A 27,860-nucleotide genomic window follows, 5' to 3' on the forward strand; every position below is an offset into this window, starting at 1 on the left:
ACATGCAGTGGCAATATCCGAGTGGCTGTTTGTCATGCAGGGACGAATAAACATCTTTCCATGTTTGAGGTTATATATAAATAAATATTTTTAAATAACTATACATTTATTTCTGTTTCACAACATAATTCACATACAGTGTTGAGTAAACATTGTTCCATAAAACACCCCCATTTGTGATAGAAAAGCCCACGCATGCGCTATACAATGGTTTCAGAATTTCACAAGTCTAAATAGTTTTACCGTGACGTATGCGACCAGGTATGTGATGACGCTGGCACGCATGCGTATTAGGGGCAAAATGAGAGCAACAGCTGATGAAACGTCACAGGAAGTGAAATGGTTCGCTCTTTTGAAAAATTAGGTCCCTTCACATTACACCGGTGTTCTAAAATAAGTGGCGATGCATAAGAATGAGGGACCTACGTCACTTCCAGCAACGTGAAATGAGCTGTTGAAGGTGTGTGGCGTTCACTGCGCATGCGCAAGAGGCCCAACCTCCTCCAAACAGCGGTTTAAGGCAACTTATTTTAGAACAAGGGGTCAAGGAATTCTATGGCCCGTAATCTTCAATGCGCATGTGCGAACAATGCTGTCCATGCGCACACAGCCCTACTCCTCACTCATCAGAGACAAGGCACTAGCGGCACAATGGAAACACGACCATATTGGTTGTCAAGACATTGACTTCACGGACACATGGACCAATCAGATAATGCAGTAACGCTTTTTTCCTATGTATTATCTGATTGGTCCGTAGTCTGTTTGATTTGCCCACCTCCATTGAATTTCCAAATTGTTCCATCGCGCGCCGCCGACTTGCCGTGCCTGGGAGGGGGAGAGGGTGCTTATGGGGGTAACAAGGTGGTGCTGATGGGGCTTACATAAGTTACACAGGAGGTGCTTATGGGGGTTACAGGGGGGCTGATGGGGCTTATGTCGGTTACAGAGGGGGTGCGCTTATGGGGCTTATGTCCCTCTGTAAACTACATTAGCACCATTAGCATGTCATGCCCATAAGCACCCCCTGTGTAATCTACATAAGCTCCATCAGCACCCCCCGTAACCCCTATAAGCACCCCCTTTGTAATTTACGCAAGCGCCATCAGCACCCCCTGTAACCCCTATAAGCACCCCCTGTGTAAATTACGTAAGCCCCATCAGCACCGCCTTGTAACCCCCATAAGCAGTGCCTCTAAAAATTATGAACCCTCTGATAAGATTAGGGCCGTGTACGCATGTGCGGCATTGTTTGTGCCTGCACAATGAAGATTACGTGCCATATAATTCCTCGACCCATTGCTTAGCCTTAAATAGCTGTTTTGAGGAGGTTGGGCCTCTTGTGCATGCGCAGTGAGAGCCACACACCTCCAGCAGCTGATTCACGTCACCGCTAGTGACGTAGGTCCCGCATTCTTATGTGGTAGACAACTTATTTTAGAACACCGAATCCCTCTCTCCCTGGAGGAAACCGCGAGATTAGCTTGAGTAAGTAGGAGGGATCAGGTACTGGGGACAGGGTTGACAGAGGTTGTAAGAATGTAAAGGTTGACCACGGAGTGAAGTTTGGTGGATAGGGTGTTAAAGTTAACAACAACAAAAACAGTCTGTACATCAGAGCACTCATTATAAGGGTGAGCTCACATTTACACACTAACAGTCAAACATAGGTTCACTCGCACTCAGTTCTACACAAATCACATTCCCTATATTAACACAAAACTACCAGCAACTGAAATGAACACTTTAGTCACTTACACTACCCTGTATGGGTAAACTTACATTATCACATATTCTCACTGGCAATACTCTAGATGAGTGAATTCACATACACATTTTCCTGCATGGGTACACTCACATTTCTGTGTTTGGGAAAACTCACTCTTACATTCACATTGCTTTATGCAGGATCTCCCATTCACCTAGATTACGAATTTTGCTTTCCGGTTTTAACGCTGAAAAAAATGGCCATTTCAGCGTAAAAACCGGAGTGCAGCCATTACGTGTCTTGTCGGTATAACTGTACCGCAAGCATTTTAGCCTGTAACGCTATGTCAGTCCCGGATTTAAAAAAATTATGTTTTTACGTGGGATTTCCATAGCGCCGGTATTATAGGTTGTGCGGTGAGGTTAAAATGCTTGCGTTACAGCCTATACCCACATGATCCATTCAACAATCTGAGACCAGTAGTTATGAGTTTTACGCAACAAAACTGTTACACAAAACTCATAACTAAAGTGTTACAAAGTACACTAACACTCATAAACTACCTATTAACCCCTATTCCACCGCCCTCCCACATCGCAAACACTAAATTAAACTTATTAACCCCTAATCTGCCACTCCGGACATCGCCGCCACTAATAAAATTTATTAACCCCTATTCCGCCACTCCCCGACATCACCGCCACTAAATAAACCTATTAATTCCTAAACTGCCAGTCCCCCACATTGCAAAAAACTAAATTAAACTATTAACCCCTAAACCTAATAACCACCTAACTTTATATTAAAATTAAAAGAGCCCTACCATAAAATAAATAAAAACTTACCTGTGAAATTAAAAAATCCTAAATTTAAACTATATATTAAACTAACATTACTATTATACTAAACTTAAAATAACTACAAATTAAATAAACTAAATTACACAATAAATAAACCTAACACTAATAAAAAAAAAATGCACATCTACAATTACAAAAAATAAAAAAATAAAAAATTACAAAAAATAACAAACACTAAATTGCGAAAAATAACATACTAAATTACGAAAAATAACAAACAAAATGATCCAAAATAAAAACAATTACACCTAATTTAATAGCCCTATAAAAAAGCCCCCCTAAAATTACCCCCCCTAGCCTACAATAAACTACCAATGGCCCTTAAAATGAACTTTTGTAGGGCATTGCCCTAAAGAAATCAGCTCTTTTACCTGTAAAAAAATACAAAGACCCCCCAACAGTAAAACCCACCACCCAACCAACCCCCCAAAATAAAAAATCTAACTAACAAAAACCTAAGCTACCCATTGCCCTGAAACCCACAGAAAAAAAGTTTAAAAAACCTAACACTAACCCCCGACGATCCACTTACAGTTTCTGAAGTCTGGACATCCAGGCGGTGAGGTCTTCATCCAGGCGGTGAGGTCTTCATCCATCCAGGCGGTGTCTTCTATCTTCATCCAGGCCACATCTTCTATATTTATCCTGGCGGCACGGAGCAGAGCCATCCTTCAAGACATCCGGTGCTATTTAAATCAGCCAATAGAATTTCAGTAGCTCTCATCCTATTGGCTGATTTGAATTTCAAAAATCAAATCAGCCAATAAGAATGCAAGGGATGCCATTTTGAAAAGGCTCCCTTGCATTGAAGATTCAGTGTACGGATGCTCCTTGCCGGATGTCTTAAAGATAGACCCGCTCTGCGCCGCCGGTATGAAGATAGAAGATGCCACCTGGATGAAGATAGAAGACGCTGTCTGGATGGATGAAGACCTCGCCGTCTGGATGAAGGCCTCACCGCCTGGATGTCTGGACTTCAAAAACTGTAAGTGGATCGTTGGGAATTAGTGTTAGGTTTTTTAAACTTTTTTTGGGTGGGGTTTTTTTTTTTAGATTAGGGTTTGGGCTATTTTAAAAAGCTAAATGCCCTTTTCAGGGCAATAAAAAAGAGCTGAATGCCCTTTTAATGGCAATGCCCATACAAATGCCCTTTTCAGGGCAATAGGTAGCTTAGGTTTTTGTTAGAGTTAGGTTTTTTTTTATTTTGGGGGTTGGTTGGGGGGTGGGTTTTACTGTTGGGGGTTCTTTGTATTTTTTTACAGGTAAAAGAGCTGATTTCTTTATGGCAATGCTTTACAAAAGGCCCTTTTAGGGGCTATTGGTAGTTTATTGTAGGCTAGGTTTTTTTTATTATTTTGGGGGTGCTTTTAATAGGGCTATTAGATTAGGTGTAATTGTTTTTATTTTGGATAATTTCGTTTGTTATTTTTCGTAATTTAGTGTTTGTTATTTTTTGTAAATTTTTAGTAGTGTTAGGTTTTTATAAAGTGCAATTTAGTTTATTTAATTTGTAGTTATTTTTATTTTAGTATAATAGTAATGTTAGTTTAATATATAGTTTAAACTTAGTTTTTTTTTTTTATTTCACAGGTAAGTTTTTATTTTAAGATAGGGATACTAATTTTAATATAAAGTTAGGGGGTTGTTAGATTTAGGGGTTAATAGTTTAATTTATTTTTTGAGATGTGGGGGGCTGGCGGTTTAGCGGTTAATAGGTTTATTTAGTTGCGGTGATGTGGGAGGACAGAAGTTTAGGGGTTAATAACTTTATTTAGTGGTGGCGATGTCGGGGAGCGGGGCGGAATAGGGGTTAATATCTTTATTATAGTGTGGGCAATGTTGGGGCGGGGGAATAGGGGTTAATAACTTTATTATAGTGATGGCGATGTCGGGGAGCGGCAGAATAGGGGTTAATAACTTTATTTAGGTGGCGGTGATGGCGGGAGTAGCAGATTAGGGGTTAATAACTTTATGTAGGTGTCAGCGATTTTGGGGCAGCAGATTAGGGGTGTTTAGACATGGGGTTTATGTTGGGGTGTTAGGTTTAAACGTAACTTTTTTTCCCCATAGACATCAATGGGGTTGCGTTACGGCAATCGCCATTCCGTGCTTCAGGTGTTTTTTTTCTAACCCGCTCTCCCCATTTATGTCTATGAGGAAAGCGTCCACAAGCACGTATTCTCAGCCCTTGGATTTTGTGCAGTATGGAGCTCATCGCCACCATATCGCATGCACAAGGTGGCTTTTTAAAAACTTGTAATGGCAGCGATATGGAGGGTGAAATAACGCAACTTTTGTTGCGTTCGTTTCACACCCTCAATAGCGCAAAACTTGTAATCTAGGTGATAGTGAGTTTCAGAATGTGTAAGCCTCTCAGATCACATGGGCTCTTGCTGATTGGTTGTATAATAGATTGAGAAAAAGTAAAAGGTTGAATTACAATATTAACCTTGTCACTTTTAATTACCTGCTCTGTTTAATTAGTAGAGTTGAAACATGCAATTAAAATGAGCTAAGTTTAGCACACATTAAATAAAATAAGGTCACATCTCTGCTAGATTATGTGAAATAGAAGCAGGGAAATTTCAGGGAGAGTTTAGCTGAAAGATTCAATATAAAATCTAGAATCAGCACCTGGAAGTGCACAGAAACCAGTTCCCATGACTAGCAAGTTTTCTGTTTCTAACTAATCCTTAGTTGCACAGCGGGAAAAGGAAAGCTTACATTTTCTATTATACTCATGTCTAAGAACAGCAAATAATTCAGTAAAAAACAGTTATGTAAATTGTATCTGATCAGAATTATTGCAGTCCGCCACCTCAGAGGGCTCCGGCGGAAACCTTTGCATTCGCAGCATGTTAAATCGGCCCCAAAAGGACAACTTTAAATTGTTTCCAGACTGTGTTCCCTTAAAGAGTGGGGGTCAGGGGTTGTTCTAGATTTGGAGGGTAAAGAGTGTGCCTAGAGTGGCAATAATGGTCTAAAAAGGTTCTCTCATGTGCAGTATGGAGGTGCATGCCATATCTTGTATGATGATTATCTGAAGTTTAGAAAACTCAGTATGGGTGTATACCTGGTTATGTTTAGGAACTCTCTCAATTAGCAAGAAGAATAATTTCTATACAATGTTATCAGCAGTCATCAAATACTGTGAGTGTGTGTGTCTGTGTGTGTGTGTGTGTGTGTGTGTGTGTGTGTGAGATAGAGAGAGTTTGCCTCTGTGTGTGTGTGTGTGTGTGTGTGTATCTGTCTATGTGTGTATCTCTGTGTGTGTTTATCCCAGTTTGTGTGTGTGTGTGTATTTGTGTGTGTGTATCTCTGTGTTTATCTCTGTGTGTGTGGAGTGTGTGTGTGTGTGTGTTTATCCCTATGTGTGGTTTATCTCTGTGTGTGTGTGTGTTTATGTATGTATGTGTGTATATCTCTGTGTACGTGTGTATCGCTGTGTGTGTGTGCATTAATGTATCTTTGTGTATATCTCTTTGTGCGTGTCTATATCTGTGTGAGTGTGTGTATCTCTGAATGTATGTCCCTCTGTGAGTGTGTGTATCTCTGTGTATGACTGTATCTGTGTCTGTGTATCTGTTTGTGTGTGTGTATCTGTTTGTGTGTGTGTGTATCTGTTTGTGTGTGTGTGTGTATCTGTTTGTGTGTGTGTGTATCTGTTTGTGTGTGTGTGTATCTGTTTGTGTGTGTGTGTGTCTGTCTGTGTGTGGAATGTGTGAGAGAGGTGTGTGTGTCTGCCCAAGACTGATTGTGTGCCTATCTATTCCTGCCTCAGCTTGATGACATCTGAAGAAGAAATGGATCTTTTTAGGTAGGAGAAAACGTTTACATTATTAACAAGTTTATAACTAAATACAAAGGCCTAGATTACGAGTTGTGCGTTAGGGTTAAAAAGCAGCGTTAAAGGGACACTGAACCCACATTTGTTCCTTTGTAATTCAGAAAGAGCATGCAATTTGAAGCAACTTTCTAATTTTTCTTCGTTCTCTTGCTATCATTTTTCGAAAAAGAAGGCATCTAAGCTTTTTTTTGGTTTCAGTACTCTGGACAGCACTTTTTTATTGGTGGAGGAATTTATCCACCAATCAGCAAGGACAACCCAGGTTGTTCACCAAAAATGGGCCAGCATCTAAACTTACATTCTTGCATTTCAAATAAAGATACCAAGAGAATGAAGAAAATTTGATAATAGGAGTAAATTCGAAATTTGCATAAAATTTCATGCTCAATCTGAATCACAAAATTAAATTTTGGGGTACAGTGTCCCTTTAAGAGGTCCTAACGCTGCTTTAACGCTCGCTGGTATTACGAGTCTTGCAGGTACAGGTGTACCGCTCAACTTTTTGGCAAGACTCGGAAATACCGCAAATCCACTTACATCAACTGCGTATCCTATGTTTTCTATGGGACTTGCATAGCGCCGGTATTACGAGTCTGACCAAAAGTGAGCGGTACAGCCTCTCCTGTCAAGCCTGGTACCGCAATTAAAAGTCAGTGACAGTAGTTAAGAGTTTTACATTACAACGCCCTAGCATAAAACTCTTAACTAAAGTGCTAAAAAGTACACTAACACCCATAAACTACCTATTAACCCCTAAACCGAGGCCCCCCCCCACATCACAAACACTAAAATAAATATTTTAACCCCCTAATCTGCCAAATCGGACATCGCCGCCACTATAATAAACATATTAACCCCTAAACTGCCGCACTCCCGCATCGCAAACACTAGTGAAATATTATTAACCCCTAATCTGCCGTCCCTAACATTGCCGACACCTACCTACATTTATTAACCCCTAATCTGCCACCCCCAACTTCGCCGCAACTATATTAAATGTATTAACCCCTAAACCTAAGTCTAACCCTAACCCCCCTAACTTAAATATAATTACAATAAATCTAAATAAAATTACTATCATTAACTAAATAATTCCTATTTAAAACGAAATACTTACCTATAAAATAAACCCTAAGCTAGCTACAATATAACTAATAGTTACATTGTATCTAGCTTAGGGTTTATTTTTATTTTTACAATCAACTTTGTATTTATTTTAACTAGGTAGAATAGTTACTAAATAGTTGTTAACTATTTAATAACTACTTAGTTAAAATAAAGACAAATTTACCTGTAAAATAAAACCTAACCTAAGTTACAATTACGCCTAACACTACACTATAATTAAATAAATTAACTAAATTAAATACAATTAATTACAATTAAATAAAATTATCTAAAGTACGAAAAAACAAATAAACAGTAAATTACAGAAAACAACAAAGAAATTACAAGATTTTTAAACAATTACACCTACTCTAATCCCCTAACAAAATAAAAAAGCCCCCAAAATAAAAAAAGCCCTACCCTACACTAAATTACAAATAGCCCTTAAAAGGGCCTTTTGCAGGGCAAAAAGGCCCCGCAAAAGCCCTATTGGCCCTATTGGCTGATGCAATCAGCCAATAGGATTGAACTTCAATCCTATTGGCTGATCCAATCAGCCAATAGAATGCCAGTTCAATCCTATTGGCTGATTGCATCAGCCAATAGGATTTTTTGTACCTTAATTCCGATTGGTTGATAGGGGTTAATAAATGTAGGTAGGTTGCGGTGACATAGGGGGCGGCAGATTAGGGGTTAATAAATAAAATTTAGGTGTCAGCGATGTTGGGGGCGGCAGATTAGGGGTTCATAAGTATAATTTTGGTGGCGGCGGTGTCCAGAGTGGCAGATTAGGGGTTAATAATTTAATGTAGGTGTCAGCGATGTTAGGGGCGGCAGATTAGGGGTTAATAAGTGTATTATATTAGGGGTGTTTAGACTCGGGGTTCATGTTAGGGTGTTAGGTGTAGACATAAAATGTGTTTCCCCGTAGGAATCAATGGGGCTGCGTTAGGAGCTTTACGCTGCTTTTTTGCAGGTGTTAGGTTTTTTTCAGCCGGCTCTCCCCCATTGATTCCCATGGGGAAATCGTGCACGTTTTAGCAGCTCACCGCTAACGTAAGCAGCGCTGGTATTGAGGTGAGATGTGGAGCTAAATTTTGCTCTTCGCTCACTTTTTTGCAGCTAACGCCGGGTTTGTAGAAGCTTGTAATACCAGGGTTGTCTAAGTGAGCGGTGAGCATAAACTGCTTGTTAGCACCGCACAGCCTCTAACGCCAAACTCGTAATCTAGGCAAAAGTGTTTTATTCTTAATACAAATGTGCAATAAAAGGGTATTACATGTTTACATACAACAGTGAAAATTTGGCATTGAAAAAGTGGGCGACTAAGAAATTTCATGCATGGGACTACTAGCTCTTGGATAAATTTTTCAATCCCTGTAATTAGCACATAAACCTAGTTACGTTAATTTTTATTTCTAGCTGTGTTTGTGTGCGAGCGAAAGTGCTAAATGGCACACCACTTGTTATCTTGCCCTAAATATGTAAGTTAATGACAGATGCCGATTTAAATTTAAAGTTTCTTAAATAGACTAAATTATGTAACAATGATATGAGAAATAAGGTTGTCATGTTGTGGTTCTACCCCCAGCGCCGAGGCAGTAAAAAAGGCTCTGTGGATCTGGAGAAGGTGACATGTGTGGAAAAAGTAGAGCCAGAGGAAAATCCACCACTTGAGAGACAAATACTGGTATGTATATATAACTTTTTTTTTTTTTTTACAATGCTATCTACAAACCCAGAAATTTCTATTAAAAAACAATTGTGTGAAAATGCATTTTCTTTTTATTCTTCCTTTTCTTAAATAAATAAAAAAAAAAACGGTCCTATAAATCTGTATAGGATTAGAAAAAAAGTTTAAATAGTAATTAAGTGGAGCTACAGAAATGTCTTCTGAAATAGTCTTTTTTACAGATAGGGGACTATTTAAGAAAGTGCGAGTGGTCATGATCCGATATTGTGGCTCATGTCCGCTGCACATCGATAAATGCTGACACCATACGCTGTTGGCATTTATCATTGCACCAGCAGTTCTTGTGAACTGCTGGTGCAACGCCGCCCCCTGCAGATTCGCGGCCGCCAGAAGGGGTGTCAATCAACCCGATTGTATTGGATCGGGTTGATTTCCAACAATGTCTGTCCGCCGCCATACGGAGCTTGATAAATATGCCCCTTAGTCTTATGGAATATGTAGGTATAGCTGAATGGTTAGTGCCAAGATATGAAATGGGAAATAGGTTCTTTTGAGGTCAATGAGTGTAGTTACAGTCATACAAATTAGGAAGAGCCAGGAGGCTTTTAGGCATATACTTAGTTAGTTATATTCTAGCATACACGTTGCAAGTGTTTTCTGGTCCTTTACCTGTTGTATGCTTGATTGTAACTAAGTTTTAGGTATTGCTGGCCTATATGGAATACAGTATATTAAGATTATTTATTAGCATATAGTATGAGAAGAATAAATGAATGGAATAATTTTGAAAACTGATGGTGGTGAGAGCTGGTTAGTGGTTACACATCTCATTAGTGATGGTGCCAACATTCTTACTGCACCAAACTTAAACCCTTTTTTTTCAGGGTGCTTTCCTATAGTTTAATATGTAAAAAAAACAAAACAACAACATGTCTTTCCCCTATTCCAAACGGTTTTATAATAAAACTAGGCGATAAACAGTCTATGTTGAAAAAATAAAACCCCCAAGCTAAATTTACAAAAAATAAAAAAGTAAAATGACAGAAAAGAATAAACAAAGCTATCCAAAATAAAAAAAATTAAACCTAAAGTAATACCCCTATAAAAATAAATCCCCCCCAAAATCAAAACACCCCCTAATCTAATACTAAACTACCAATAGCCCTTAAAAGGGCCTTTTGTAGGGCATTGTCCTAAGTTAAACAGCTCTTTTACCTCTAAAACATACTTAGTCCCCCCAACAGTAAAAAAGCCCCACCCACCAAACCCTCAAAAATAAAAAAAAAACACTAAAAAAACTAAACTACCCATTGCCCCGAAAGGGGCATTTGTATGGGCATTGCTCGTAAAAGGGCATTCAGCTCTTTTACTGCCCTTAAAAGGGCAATCAGCTCTTTTTCTAGCCCAATAAAACCCTAATCTAAAAAATAAAAACACCACAAAAATGAAAATAAAAAAGCCTAAACCTAAGTACTCACTGTTCCTGAAGTCCGGCAGAGAAGGTCTTCTTCCAGACGGCTCCATCATCTTTGATCTTTATCCGGAGTGAAGGCGATGTGGAGCAGGGGTGCGGAGCTGTGTTCCCGATGCCTGGATCCTCAGCAGCGGTCTTCAATAGCGGCGGTCCTCAATGGCAGCGGTCCTCGGTGGGCGGCAGCGTTGCTTGGTGGCATGGAGGCTCCTCTTCATCAGATGTCCGTCGTAAACTTAAGATTGCATGCAAGGTACCGCAATCAATTTGGGGTACCTTGCATTCCTATTGACTGAAATTTTTAAATCAGCCAATAGGATTCAAGCTACTGAAATGCTATTGGCTGTTCAAATCAGCCAATAAGATCTCAGTAGCTCTCATCCTATTGGCTGATTTAAAAAAAATTTAGCCAATAGGAATGTAAGGTACCCCAATAAATATGGAGTACCTTGCATTCAATCTTCAGTGTGCCATTCCTCCACATCGCAAATTAAATAAATTTATTAACCCCCTAAACCGCCATCCACCACCAACGCATTAAACCTAATTTACCTATTAACTCCTAAACCACCAAACCCCACAACACAAATAACTAATTTAATGACTAAACCAAAGAAAAAAAAGCCCTATTAGAGAATAGGGAAAAGTATGCTCTTTCTACACATAAAGTTTATATTTTTCCACTTAAAATTTAACTTTTACTAGTTGTAGTTAAAAAAGGCAGCAGAAATAGAAGTTGTATCTAGCGTGCCAGAAAAATAGTTAAAAACACAACTCTGTAACTGTGACTTGTATAAAGTACTTCAACGTTGCTGATTTTAAGTTGTTTATCACATATGAGGAGGAGGGGAAAAAATCAATGATATTAGGTAAATGTAAGAGCCTCTATTTAGGAACTGTGTCCTGTATTGCCCTATATTAGGGTAGGTAAGCCACCTTTTTTACACTAAATATGCTATTAATCCCTTCCCCATCCTTCCCACAATATGTCCCAAACGTTACAACAAATGTTACAACAAATAAAAATATCAATTAGTAGATAGTCTGAAATTAACAGAGTGCAGTTAAAATAAACACGAAGCCCCTGACGCAGTCGCGTTTCACTTATACGCTTCCTCGAGGGGGTCCGGCGCACTTTTTGACTCAAGCTATTATGGGGTTACTAAACCCTCCTACCGTGCTTCAGATTGGTTCATTGCATGCAGCAGGAATGTGAGCTATTGGTACATTGAGCTGTCAATACAGATCAGTTAATTGAATGAAAACAACTTAACTCTGTGTGTGCCATATAAGATACAGGGTTGGAGGTTTGTGCACACTTCGACAAAATGTGTTACAAAGGATTTTAATTTAATTGGAATTGGGAAATGTGTAGATTTTCTGTGTTCTTTCTCGAAAGCCAATAATTAAAAGTAATAACTGCGCATCAGTGTGTTATGATAAAGGGCATAAATATTTATAACCCATGTCGGGGTTCATGAAGAAAAATATTACTTTTTATGTAATGAGGTAACAGTAGATCATGCTGAGAGTATGGCACTGCATTATGTGTGTATATTTGCTAATAAATAGCTTAAAGAATATTGCTTTTTATGTAATAAAGTAAAATTAAATCATGTTGATCATGCTATTGGTACATTGAGATGTCAATACAAATCTGTTAATTGAATGAAAACAGCTTAACTCTGTAAAATACATAGTTGGAGGTTTGTGCACACATCGACAAAATATGTTACTTAAGATTTTATTTTGATTGGAATTTGCAAAGAAATGTGTGGATTTTCTATGTTCTTTTTTGAAAGCTGATAACTGAAAGTAACGACTGCGTATAAGCATGTCATTTCTAGTGACTAGATTAACTGAATCGTGAGAATTAATTGGTGCGCTATTGTGACAAAGGTGGAATGGATGTTGCTTTGTGAAACAATAATGAAACGAAAAAAGGGAGGGGTGCTGTGATTGGTATGACAGCCTGTGTTGAAGTTAGGAAGCATTGCTAGAGATCACTAGTGGGCTCTGTATTAACCTAAATTTGGGACTGGACTGGTGAGGTGAAAAAAAGAAAACAAAAATAAGAAAAGTTTAAAAACTTCTGTTAATTTTTTGTGTGTATCTAGTGCATATTGTGAGGTGAAATCATACTCAAGTTTAATCCCCATTTCTGAGAGTGCACAGTTATGCATATTTTGCATTAATTGTTAGTTATACTTTCCATTGAATTAGTACTGGCATGTATCCTATATACATTATTAGAAGGTATTAGAATAATTAAGACCAGAAATATCTGCAGATTTCCATTGTGTTTTTAAAGGAACACATTGTAGTTATTAAAATCATTAAGACCAAAAGGTCTAACAGTGTTAAGTAAATGAATCCATTTGCATTCCATTTGTAACAAAGTGTGTTCCATGTTGCTGCCCCTAATGCCCAAATTTGCTTTTGAATGACAGCATATTTTAGTGAGCTGTCTTTTGAATTATGATGTGAGTCATATCAATCACAGCACCCCCCCCCTTTTTTTCATTTTATTATTGTTTCACAAAGCAAAGAAAGAACACAGAAAATCCACACATTTCTTTGCAAATTCCAATCAAAATAAAATCTTAAGTAACATATTTTGTCGATGTGTGTACAAACCTCCAACTATGTATTTTATACGGCGCACACAGAGTTAAGCTGTTTTCATTCAATTAACAGATTTGTATTGAGAGCTCAATGTACTAATAGCATGATCAGCATGATTTAATTTTACTTTATTACATAAAAAGCAATATTCTTTAAGCTATGTATTAGCAAATATACACACATAATGCAGTGCTGTACTCTCAGCATGGTCTACTGTTACCTCATTACATAACAAAGCAATAGTCTTTTGCATGAACTTTGGACCTATGTGTGCACAAATTCCCAACTCTGTATCTCATATGGCGCATACAGAGTTTAGTTTGTTTTAATTTAATTAACTGATCTGTATTAACAGTTCAATGTACCAATAGTATGATCAGCATGATCTACTTTTACCTTATCATATAATAAGCATGTACCTCACTACATAAAAAGCAATATTTTTCTGCATGAACCCAGACATGGGTTATAAATATCTATGCCCTCTATCATAACACACTGATGCGCAGTCATTACTTTTAGTTATTGACTTTCGAGAAAGAACACAGAAAAATACACATTTCCCTACATATTCCAACTAAATTAAAATCTTATGTAACACATTTTGTCGAAGTGTGCACAAACCTCCAACCCTGTATCTTATACGGCGCACACAGAGTTAAGTTTTTTTTGATTCAATTAACTGATCTGTATTGACAGCTCAATGTACCAATAGATCACATTCCTACTTCATGCAGGAATAAGTAATACATTTTGTCAATGTGTGCACAAACCTCCAACTATGTATTCTACATGGCGCACACAGAGTTAAGCTGTTTTCATTCAATTAACTGATTTGTATTGACAGCTCAATGTACCAATAGCATGATCAGCATGATTTAATTTTACTTTATTACATAAAAAGCAATATTCTTTAAGCTATTTATTAGAAAATATACACATATAATGCAGTGCTGTACTCTCAGCATGATTTACTGTTACCTCATTACATAAAAAGTAATATTCCTTTGCATGAACTCTGAAACAATGTGTGCACAAATTTCCAACTCTGTATCTCATATGGCGCACACAGATTTTAGTTTGTTTTTATTTAATTATAACTGATCTGTACTAACAGCTCAATGTGCCAATAGTATGATCAGCATGATCTACTTTTACCTCAACATATAATAAGCATGGACCTCACTACATAAAAAGCAATATTTTTCTGCATGAACCCCGACATGGGTTATAAATATTTATGCCCTTTATCATAACACACTGATGCGCAGTTATTACTTTTAGTTATTGGCTTTTGAGAAAGAACACAGAAAATCTACACATTTCCCAATTCCAATTAAATTAAAATCCTTTGTAACACATTTTGTCGAAGTGTGCACAAACCTCCAACCCTGTATCTTATATGGCACACACAGAGTTAAGTTGTTTTCATTCAATTAACTGATCTGTATTGACAGCTCAATGTACCAATAGCTCACATTCCTGCTCCATGCAATGAACCAATCTGAAGCACGGTAGGAGGGTTTAGTAACCCCATAATAGCTTGAGTCAAACGGCGTGCCGGACCCACTCTGAGGAAGCGTATAAGTGAAACGCGACCGCATCAGGGGCTTCGTGTTTATTTTAACTGCACTCTGTTAATTTCAGACTATCTACTAATTTATATTTTTATTTGTTGTTGTAACATTTGGGACATATTGTGGGAAGGATGGGGAAGGGATTTATAGCATATTTAGTGTAAAAAAAAGTGACTTATCTACCCTAATATAGGGCAATACAGGACACAGCTCCTAAATAGAGGCTCTTACATTTACCTAATATCATTGATTTTTTCCCCTCCTCCTCATATGTGATAAACAACTTAAAATCAGCAACATTGAAGTACTTTATACAAGTCACAGTTACAGAGTTGTGTTTTTAACTATTTTTCTGGCACGCTAGATACAACTTCTATTTCTGTTGCCTTTTTTAACTACAACTAGTAAAAGTTAAATTTTAAGTGGAAAAATATAAACTTTATGTGTAGAAAGAGCATACTTTTCCCTATTCTCTTAATAGGGTTTTTTTTTCTTTGGCTTAGTCATTAAATTAGTTATTTGTGTTGTGGGGTTTGGTGGTTTAGTAGTTAATAGGTAAATTAGGTTTAATGCGTTGGTGGTGGAGGGAGGTTTAGGAGGTTAATAAATGAATTATTTAATTTGCGATGTGGGGGAATGGCGGATTAGGGGTTAATAGATGTATTAGGTAGTTTGCGATGTTGGAGTTGGCGGATTTAGGGGTTAATTTTATTATGTTGTTGTTTTTTTAATACTTTGTGCAAGCGGTTAGGTTTTTTTTCTTAATACTTTGTACGGGCGGGTTTTTTTTAATACTTATTGCGGGCGGTTAGTTTTTTTTTTAACACTTATTGCGGGCGTTTTTTGTTGTTGTAATGCTCAGTTTGCCTTCACTGCATCTGGGTGGATTCCGAAAATGGCAGGGTGGTGAAAGAATCCACCTGCAGTGGGTTCTTTCACCACCCTGCCATTTTCGGAATCCACTAGGATGCAGCTTTGCTTCATACTGGTGAATTCTTTTGGCTGCGCGCACAGCCAACATTCTTTTGGCTGCCTTGCACAGCCAACATTCCTTTTGATGATGAGTGGGCAACTGGCGACACCAACGGACGCATTACAAACGCGATTATAGTATAGATGTATAGCTACAGCAGCATCAATACTAACCTGTTGTCACTATGATTGTGTTTACATGTTATAAAAAGGACAGTAAGCAGTTGGAGCTTGATTAAGTGGTGAGCTAACTTTTTCGCACAAGCTATATCATTTGTTTCAGCCTTTTGCATGCAACGTTCAAAGTAAATGCGATAGCGAGAGTGCAAAATAAATACATTTTAAAATTACAGTTACACTCATATAAACACTAAAGAAATATAAATAAATATAAAAAAAATTATACAGTACATACTGTAGAAAATTCTGAATAATCCGTAGAATATATATATATATATATATATATATATATATATATATATATATATACAGTATATATATATATATATATATATATATATATATATATATATATATATATTTGGTAAGAACCTTCTGAAAATCCGGATCCGGTGTAAATCCCTGTAGATTCTCAAAAACGTAGGCACTCAGAGTACAGATTAAACACCTTTAATGCAATATGCTGTTATTCCATAACATTTTGGCCCCGAACAGAGGCCTTGTTCACATGGAGGCAAGAAGAAATATATACAACATATAACATAGGGATATGTTGTTTATATTTCTTCTTGTCTCCATGTGAACAAGGCCTCTGTTTGGAGCCGAAACGTTATGGAATAACAGCATATTGTTATGCATTAAAGGTGTTTAATCTTTACTCTGAGTGCCTACGTTTTTGAGAATCTACAGGGATTTACACCGGATCCGGATTTTCAGAAGGTTCTTACTACGTTATTTTGTAGTGCACCGGGATGATGTTCATTGATGGTGTGTGCTGATCTTTTTGGACACATATATATATATATATATATATATATATATATATATATATATATATATGTGTGTGTGTGTGTGTGTGTGTGTTATAGTATGTATAGAATGTACAGTAATTTTTAATAATTATTATTATGTTTTAATATTTTATGTTTAATATTTCAAAAACGCAATTTCAGATTAGTAATTCTTTATGTGTGCTAACCTGACATTGCGTTAGACCTAAATCAGAAAACACAAATCATGTTACACATATTTTACAATCCTATGTTCTTCACATAGAAAAAATAATAATTTTTATTACTAAATATATACATATTCTATATACAGTATATATATATATGTGTGTGTATATATATATATATATATATATATATATATACTGTATATATATATGATGTTAATGTAAAATAGATATCTATACTTATATATCTATAGGAATAGATAGATATACAGGTTTAGGTATATACAGATATATACTGTATATATAGAAATATGTATTTACAATAAAAATATTGTTCTGTAAGTGATGAATATTGGAATGTGAAATATGAATAACTCCTGTTGCGTTACCACACAAAGGATGGACTTTATTTGTTTTGCTTCTGTGCTCTCCATTGATGTCTATGGTGAGAATAGGCTAACGCGGTTGCGATACTGCAAAGTTTGGAAGTTAGCGTGGTTCAATTATTTTTTTAAAATAATTTTTATTGTTAATATTCTTTTACAAAAATAAAACAAAAAAACATACAACAATAGAACATACATTGACAAACATTTCCATAGGAATCTACCAATAATTTCGTATGATCTCTTAAATCAGTGAAATCAAATTTCCTTAGCACTAAGTATCTCTCTATATTACTGTTTTTCAAAAAATAATATTCTTCATTTAAGATATGTTCATTAACCTTATTAACCCACTCTTCCTTTGTGGGTAAAAAAGGCGTTTTCCATTTTTTTAAATAATTTTTTTCACCATTAAACATTGTTTGATAGACATATAGGGGCCGATTTATACAAAGGCGGACGGACGGACTTGATCTGCTGTAGCGATCATGTCCACCGCACATCGATAAATGCTTACAGCATACACTGTCGGCATATGTCACTGTACAAGCAGTTCTGGTGAACTGCTTGTGCAATGCTGCCCCCCTGCAGATTCTAGCAGGGGGTGTCAATCAACCCGATCGTATGGGATCGGGCAGATTGCTGTCCGCCGCCTCAGAGCAGGCGGACGAGTTAAGGAGCAGCGATCTTGATGAACTGCTGTCCAAGTTATTTAGGATAACAGAAAGAAAATTATTAAGACTATGATGGTTTAAACTCTTCTCTATTATTGAAAAAACTTGGAGCCAAAACTTCTTAATAACTTGACACAACCACAGAATGTGGGAAAGATTGCCTCTACCTCAACATCCTCTCCAACACCTATCATGTGTGTGGGGTTATATTTTCTGTATTCTAGTGGGAGTAAGGTACCACCTAGTCAACATTTTTAGGTTTTGTTCCACTACTCTTGCTGATACTGACGATTTTGCTGTTCGTTGAAATATATTCTGCCATGTTTTTGCGTCTATGCTTAATTCTAATTCATCTTGCCAATTTTGGCTCTAGCTAGGGAGACTTTCTATATCATTCTGCAAAATATGATTTAGAGAGTAAGTGTTTTGCGTTAGTTTTAGCCATACATAAATTCTCAAATTTTGTTAACTTCCTTAGTATCTTATCTTTATATTTATTTGTGAATATATAGTGGTGCAATTGGGAATCAAAGAACCAATCTGTTAAACCCATGATATCTCTAGCCTGAAGATCCTCTTGTAAAAGCATCTAACCCACATCCATAACATCTATTCTATACGTATTAGAGGTATTGTCCCCTTTGAATTGACCCTTTAAAAAAATTGCTATTTTCCACTAAAGAAACCAAGGGGGATGGTATAGAGAAAAAAAATAGTTTTTTTTAAGTATTTGGTTCCAGATATTAAATGTTTCTTTTAATATGCTGAAATTATACATTTTTGTGGATATATCTTTTTTTTGCCTAACCAACATTGACTTCTATAGATATTTTAGATATGAGTTTGCTTTCTAATTGTACCCAACTTTTGTATCCGCTTTAAAGGGACACTGAACCCAAATGTTTTCTTTCGTGACTCAGAGCATGAAATTTTATGCAACTTTCTTATTTACTCCTATTATCAAATTCACTTGGTATCTTTATTTGAAATGCAAGAATGTAAGTTTAGATGCCGGCCCATTTTTGGTGAACAACCTGGGTTGTTCTTGCTGATTGGTGGATAAATTCATCCACCAATAAAAAAGTGGTGTCCAGAGTTCTTAATCAATAAAAAAGATAGCAAGAGAATGAAGAAAAAATGATAATAGGAGTAAATTAGAAAGTTGCTTAAAATTGTATGCTCCATCTGAATCACAAAAGAAAAAAATTGGGTTCAGTGTCCCTTTAAGATGCCAATCTAGGATCCTTTGAATCATCGTGGCTTGCCTATATTTTGCTAAATTAGGTAGGCCTAAACCTCCTAAATTCCTTTTCCTATGAAGCGTATCTTTGTTAATTCTTGGATGTATTTTACCCCAAATATAATTGTTGATTGCTTTTTTTTTAGCTCTTCCAAATAAGTGTTTGTTATAGGTATGGAGAGTTTCTGGAGTAAATACAAAAATCTAGGGAGTATATTCATCTGTATCACATTGATTCTTCCCAACCATGAGATTTATTTTATTAAACCATGATATTAATTCATTAATAATTGTCTTCTTAAAAATTCCCATCATTAAAGGGACACTGAACCCAAAAAATATCTTTTGTGAATTAGATAGAGCGTGAAATTTTAAGCAACTTTCTAATTTACTCCTATTATCAAATTTTCTTCATTCTCTTGGTATCTTTATTTGAAATCAAGAATGTAAGTTTAGATGTCGGCCCATTTTTGGTGAACATCCTGGGTTGTTCTTGCTGATTGGTGGATAAATTCACCCACCAATAAAAAAGTGCTGTCCAGAGTTCTAAACAAAAAAAGCTTAGATGCCCTCTTTTTCAAATAAAGATAGCAAGAGAACGAATAAAAATTAATAGGAGGAAATTAGAAAGTTGCTTAAAATTGCGTGCTCTATCTAAATCACACAAACAAAATGGGTTCAGTGTCCCTTTAAGTTGGAACATTTTGCTCATAGTTCTTGATAAGTATACCCCTAGATACTTCAGTACCTCTACCTCTTTAAAAGTAAAGTTTTTAGCTATATAATTCAGTGTTTTCCATCTATATTTAAAATTTCTGATTTGTTTATATTGACCACAAAATTAGAGAAGGAACCATATACCTCAAGAACATTCAGTAGTTCTTCTATCGAAGAGATCGGATCAGATAGAGTCAAGAGGATATTGTCTGCAAATAAAGACAATTTAAATTCACTGCTAACTATTTTAATTCCTGTTTCCTTCTTGTTTTGTCTAATATGTGCTGCTAGGATCTCTATGCATAATACAAACAAAGTTGGCAAAAGCGGGCACCCTTGTCTCGTGCCATTTGATATAGCAAAGGCACTAGAGATGTTACCATTTATCTTTATTCTTGCTAAGGGGGTTGAATACAGGGCCATTATTCTATTGATTAAGTTATGCCCTACATTATAACTGTTAAGTATTCTTGCCATAAAGGACTAGATGACCCGTTCGAAAGCTTTTTCTGCATCTACAGAGATAAAGGAAAAAGGGATATTTACCAATTGTGCATATTCTAGTAGGTTGATGTTTTTAACTGTTATCCCTGGCTTCTCTATTTTGAACGAATCCCACCTGATCTAGGTGGATAATATTTCCCAAAATTTTCCCCAGCCGGTGAGCAATAATTTTTACATAGATTTTTATATCTATATTTAAAAGGGTTTAGATATCTTTTGCATCAAAAAACATCAGATGTATATATAAATATGTATTTATTATTATATACAACATATTCTTCTATGTGAAGAGCATTGGAATGTGAAATATTCATATTTCATATTTTCATGAGATTTGGTTTGCCCGTGAGTAAAGGTGTTTTTTTTTCACTTATAACAATCCATAGAGATCTATGTCGGAATATGTTTACGTGGTCGCCATGTTCGGCTTTTTGTGCATGTCAGGTTAGCGGGCAATCAAAAACTTTTTACTTTCAACTTTTAATACGCATGCAACCCGACGCAAGTTTAGCTATTATTAATTATTACGGCCTACTACGGCCTGAGGGCTGAAACATGTTAGCTGGCTTTTTTGTTTTGTTGATCCATGGATTCTTTTAATATGTTCCATGATAAAGACTTTGTGTTCTTTTAAACGGCTGACCGTAATCTGCATTTTCCTTTTGCTGTGTATATATATATATATATATATATATATATATATATACCCTTTACATCTGTGTTGTTTTTTTTATCAATAATAAACCTTTATTTTGCATTTAATATGTATGAATGTAAGTGAAAATGTTTTGGTATACAAATTTTATTAAGCATTATTCCTTTACATATTGTCAATTTTTTAGCGTTATTTTGTGTTGCGCAACACTTACCTCACCGCAAAGTCACATTCACATTGCTGTGAATTTGTAATACCAGCGCACATTAGCGTGGTCGTAATGTTTTAAACATAAAGTAACAGTAATTTTGTCACTAAATACACTTAAAATTATTTATTTGTAGTGTGAAAAACAAAATTTTGAGCAGTGATAAACTTAGCATGTGTACATTTTTGAGACAATTTCAATACTTGTGACATTAGATAGCTGGAAGCTGAGTTCGAACACAATCTGACAGAGGAAAATGTATAATGCTGGAAGATTGTTAGTTTGGATGCTAGATGCCAGGTTACAAGTGGTGCTAAATAACTTTCGGCTAGATTACGAGTTTTGCGTTAGGAGTATAAAAGCAGCGTTAAGGCTCATAACACTGCTTTTTGTTATTACGAGTCTTGTAGGTACAGCTGTTCCGCACACTTTTTTGGCCATACCACAAATTAACTTACGCAATTTTCGTAAAGTCTTTTTTCAATGGGACTTCCATTGCGCCGATATTACAAGCTTTTTTTTTTTTTAGGCCAAAAAGTGAGCGGTACAGCCTATCCCACAAGATTCGTAATGCATTCTAAAGTCAGTAGTTATGAGTTTTACACTACAAAGCTGTAGCATAAAACTCATAACTAAAGTTCTAAAAAGTACACTAACACCCATAAACTACCTATTAACCCCTAAACCGAGGCCCTCTCGCATTGCAAACATTAAAATAAAATTATTAACCCCTAATCTGCGGCTCCGGACATCGCCACCACTATAATAAACATATAAACCCCTAACCCACCGCACACCCGCCTCGCAAACACTAGTTAAATATTATTAACCCCTAATCTGCCACCACCTACCTACATTTATTAACCCCTAATCTATCGCCCCCAACATCGCCGCCACTATATTAAATTTATTAACCCCTAAACCTAAGTCTAACCCTAACACCCCCTAACTTAAATATAATTAAAATAAATCTAAATAAAACCTACTATCATTACCTAAATTATTCCTATATAAAACTAAATACTTACCTGTAAAATAAACCCTAAGCTAGCTACAATATAACTAATAGTTACATTGTAGCTAGCTTAGGTTTTATTTTTATTTTACAGGCAAGTTTGTATTTATTTTAACTAGGTAGAATAGTTACTAAATAGTTATTAACTATTTACTAACTACCTAGCTAAAATAAATACAAATTTAACTGTAAAATAAAACCTAACCTTAGTTACACTAACACCTAACCTTACAGTACAATTAAATAAATTACCTAAATTAAATACAATTAACAAAATTAAATACAAATACCTAAATTGCAAAAAACCCCCCCACTAAATTACACAAAATAAAAAACAAATTACAAGATATTTAAACTAATTACACCTAATCTAATAGCCCTATCAAAATAAAAAAAGCCCCCCCCCCCCAAAAAACAAAACAAAAACCTAGCCTAAACTAAACTACGGCGACATTGGCGGCAGCAGATTAGGGGTTAATAAATGTAGGTAGGCGGCAGATTAGGGGTTAATAATATTTAACTAGTGTTTGCGATGCGGGAGTGTGGCGGTTTAGGGGTTAATATGTTTATTATAGTGGCGGCGATGTCCGGAGCGGCAGATTAGGGGTTAATAAGTATAATGTAGGTGTTGGCGATGTCAGGGGCAGCAGATTAGGGGTTAATAAGTGTATGATTACGGGTGTTTAGACTCAGGGTTCATGTTAGGGTGTTAGGTGTAAACATAAATTTTCTTTCCCCATAGGAATCAAAGGGGCTGCGTTACGGAGCTTTACGCTGCTTTTTTGCAGGTGTTCGGCTTTTTTTCAGCCGGCTCTCCCCATTGATGTCTATGGGGAAATAGTGCACGAGCACGTACAACCAGCTCACTGCTGACTAAAGCAGCGCTGGTATTGGAGTGCAGTATGGAGCTCAATTTTGCTCTACGCTCACTTCTTGTCTTTTAACGCAGGGTTTATAAAAACCTGTAATACCAGCGCTGTAGGTGAGCGGTGACAATAACGTGCAAGTTAGTACCACACCCCTCATAACGCAAAACTTGTGATCTAGCCGTTTGCTTGTACGCAAACACCGCTGGAATTAAGCTTTTTACACGGGTGGGTTAACGCTCGTATTACAAATTGAAAGTAAATTGTTTGTGTGCAAGCAAAACCCAACTTGCGCTAACAGCTGGACTTCGGATATTACAACCGCGTTAAAATCTTCTCCCCAAAGACTTAAAGGGCCATAATACCCAAATGTTTAAACACTTGAAAGTGATGCAGCATAGCTGTAAAAAGCTGACTAGAAAATATCACCTGAACATCTCTATGTAAAAAAGAAAGATATTTTACCTCAAAAGTTTCTCAGCATCCACATCCCATTGTAAAGCACTTCTAAGCAGCAAATCAGGACAGCCGAAGGATTGAGCCTCGTGCACTCTCATGTTATTTCCCTATTCAGTGTAAGGAAGTTTACAATGAAATCTCATGAGAGTTAAATCAAATCTCATGAGATCACAGTAAAAGAGTTCATGACCTCAGCACTGTTGATGCTGATTGGCTGCTGTTCATTTCTTCATTTTTTTATTTTTTTTTGCCTGCAGCTGGGCAACAGCTGAGTATAACTTTTTACACAGAACTTACTCTGCTGAGCTGAGGAGATTGTGAGATAAAATATCTTCCTTTTTTACATAGAGATGCTCAGGTGATATTTTCCTGACAGCTTTTTACAGTTATACTGCATCAGTTTCAAGGGATTTAGCATATGAGTATTATGTCCCTTTAAATGGAGTGCACTTTTAAAAATAATAAATAACTAACACAACACCACATTAGACCTACAGTGCTAAACTCGAAGGTAGTTATAAATATTTTACATTCCAATGTGCTTCACACTGAAGAAAATATTCTTTTTATTTTTAAATATATATTTCTATATATATATATATGATTTTTTGTAAATATATATCTATATGAATATATACAGTTTTAGATATATAAAGATAGATATATATATATATAAAAATACAAAGAACTATATGCAGAACATTGGTATGTAAATTATGTACACTAAATACAGTGTAAAACACTATTAAATAATAAAATTGATTAAAAATTATTTTTAAAGTTTTAAGGTATTTAACTGGAAAGGGCTCCAAAGTGTATAGTGTGCCTAGAGGGATATGGCTGCACCTCACTGACTAGGCCCACAATAGGCCGAAATGTACGTCTGAGGTTTTGCTGTTTCCCTTGTTCAAAAAGGGATTGCCTGGTATTTTGGGGCTGGACTGTACTGTGAAATCAGGAAAGTTCTTCTCTGTGAAAGACACATGTTGAGCAAAAATAGGCTGCTTCTTGGGTGGTTACTAGCCATAGAACTAGCTATTATGCTATTGTTTGTTCCCAGGTTGAGCGCTTCTCTCTTTTTATGTACGCAAATTATGACACTCAGGTAAGTCTCCCTAAGCGTGATGCGGGAACCCAGACGTGGACCCGTTGCTCAGTGTGCCTAGAGGGATATGGCTGCACCTCACTGACGAGGCCCACACTAGGCAGAAACGTACGTCTGGGGTTTTGTTGTTTCTCTTGTTCAGAGACAGATTGCCTGGTATTTTGGGGCTTGACTGTACTGTGAAGTCAGGATCAGACTGATATGCTTCAGGAAAGTTCTTCTCTGTGAAAGGCACATGTTGAGCAAAAAGAGGCTGCTTCTTGGGTGGTAATTAGCCATAGAACAAGTTATTATGCTATTGTTCGTTCCCAGATTGAGTGCTTCTCTCTTTTTATGTATGCAAATTATGACACTTAGGGAAGTCTCCCTAAGTGTGAAGCGGGAACCCAGACGTGAACCCATTGCTCAGTGTGCCTAGAGGGATATGGCTGCACCTCACTGACGAGGCCCACAATAGGCCGAAATGTACGTCTGAGGTTTTGCTGTTTCCCTTGTTCAAAAAGGGATTGCCTGGTATTTTGGGGCTGGACTGTACTGTGAAATCAGGAAAGTTCTTCTCTGTGAAAGACACATGTTGAGCAAAAATAGGCTGCTTCTTGGGTGGTTACTAGCCATAGAACTAGCTATTATGCTATTGTTTGTTCCCAGGTTGAGCGCTTCTCTCTTTTTATGTACGCAAATTATGACACTCAGGTAAGTCTCCCTAAGCGTGATGCGGGAACCCAGACGTGGACCCGTTGCTCAGTGTGCCTAGAGGGATATGGCTGCACCTCACTGACGAGGCCCACACTAGGCAGAAACGTACGTCTGGGGTTTTGTTGTTTCTCTTGTTCAGAGACAGATTGCCTGGTATTTTGGGGCTTGACTGTACTGTGAAGTCAGGATCAGACTGATATGCTTCAGGAAAGTTCTTCTCTGTGAAAGGCACATGTTGAGCAAAAAGAGGCTGCTTCTTGGGTGGTAATTAGCCATAGAACAAGTTATTATGCTATTGTTCGTTCCCAGATTGAGTGCTTCTCTCTTTTTATGTATGCAAATTATGACACTTAGGGAAGTCTCCCTAAGTGTGAAGCGGGAACCCAGACGTGAACCCATTGCTCAGTGTGCCTAGAGGGATATGGCTGCACCTCACTGACGAGGCCCACAATAGGCCGAAATGTACGTCTGGAGTTTTGCTGTTTCTCTTGTTCAGAGAGGGATTGCCTGGTATTTCGGGGCTGGACTGTACTGTGAAGTCTGGATCAGTCTGATATGCTTCAGGAAAGTTCTTCTCTGTGAAAGGCACATGTTGAGCAAAAAGAGACTGCTTCTTGGGTGGTAACTAGCCATAGAACAAGCTATTATGCTATTGTTCGTTGCCAGGTTGAGCGCTTCTCTATTTTTATGTATGTGTATATATGTGTTTATATGTGTATATATGTATGTATATACATATTAAAATGCATAAATACACATGTATATACAAATATATTCACACACACAAGCATATATATATATATATATATATATATATATATACATACATACATACCCATGCACATGTTTAGACATATATATATTTATTTATATATATATATATATATATATATACATATATATATACACATATAGTAAAGTTAAAAAAAGTGCACTCTAACTTCATTAGTTCAACTCGGGGGTGCTGAACTTGAATTGCACATATTTCCGTATTTGCTAGATGTATATATGTGCAATTCAAGTTCAGTTTAGGCAACTTAGTTAGATGTAACATTGTGTGTAATTTTGTGCACAATTTTCTATATGTACACTGCTGCGTTATGCCCGGTCTAATAGTGACCAAGGCTATATTAGTTAATTGGCGCTATGTACAGTATATGCCCTTACTATAATCTACTATGGTCAATTGTGTTTTACTCCATACTGTGTTTATATGCTTTCCAATAGAGGTAGCTATTTGAGCCCTAGGAATAGTTATAGTTGCCACGTATTAATATAAAGGTTTCTTGACATGCTGAATAGAGATTTAGCGTTTTTTACATTTCTTTACATTTCTTTATGTTTTTATGTTTATATGAATTTTCTAGGTAATAGTAGAGATAGTTAACACATTGGATACAATCACTTAGATTACGAGTTTTGCGTTAGAGGCTGTGCAGTGCTAACGAGCAGTTTTCCCTCACCGCTCACTTACCTGCAGCACTGGTATTACGAGTTTTCAGAAACCCATCGTTAAAAGACAAGAAGTGAGCGTAGAGCAAAATTTTGCTTATTACCGCACTCCAATACCAGCGCTGCTTAAAGGGACATGAAACCCAAATTTTTTCTTTCATAATTTAGAAAGAGCATGCAATTTTAAACAACTTTCTAATTTACTTATATTATCTCATTTGTTTAATTCTCTTGATATTCTTTGCTGAAAAGCATATCTAGATAGGCTCAGTAGCTGCTGATTGGTGGGTCCACATAGATGCTTTGTGTGATTGGCTCACCCCTATGCATTGCTATTTCTTCAACAAAAGATATCTAAAAAATAAAACAAATTAGATAATAGAAGTAAATTTGAATGTTGATTAAAATTACATTCTCTAACTGAATCATGAAAGAAAAATTTTAGGTTTAGTTTCCCTTTAAAGGGACACTGAACCCAATTTTTTTCTTTCGTGATTCAGATAGGGCATGCAATTTTAAGCAACTTTCTAATTTACTCCTTTTCTCAAATTTTCTTCATTCTCTTGGTATGTTTATTTGAAAAGCAAGAATGTCAGTTTAGATGCCGGCCCATTTTTGGTGAACAACCTGGGTTGTCCTTGCTGATTGGACAGCACCAATAAACAACTGCTGTCTATGGTTCTGAACCAAAAAATTGCTGGCTCCTTAGCTTAGATGCCTTCTTTGTCAAATAAAGATAGAAAGAGAACGAAGATAATAGGAGTAAATTAGAAAGTTGCTTAAAATTGCATGCTCTATATGAACCATGAAAGAAAAAATTTGGGTTCAGTGTCCCTTTAAGTCAGCGGTGAGCTGGTGTAACGTGCTTGTGCAATATTTCCCCAT

The 27,860-nt window shown here is 36.6% G+C and overlaps 1 protein-coding gene across 1 annotated transcript in view; it reads left to right on the plus strand.

Moving 5' to 3' along the window:
• Positions 1-27,860, plus strand: part of BTK (Bruton tyrosine kinase) — a 303,295-nt gene that overhangs the window by 57,430 nt on the left and 218,005 nt on the right. Inside the window, exon 3 of the mRNA XM_053698951.1 lies at positions 9,114-9,212. Coding sequence (XP_053554926.1) covers positions 9,114-9,212 — 99 coding nt within the window. The remainder of the gene's footprint in view (positions 1-9,113; positions 9,213-27,860) is intronic.

This window comes from Bombina bombina, chromosome 1, assembly GCF_027579735.1.
Source record: "Bombina bombina isolate aBomBom1 chromosome 1, aBomBom1.pri, whole genome shotgun sequence".
In the NCBI taxonomy this organism is placed as follows: Eukaryota; Metazoa; Chordata; class Amphibia; order Anura; family Bombinatoridae; genus Bombina; species Bombina bombina.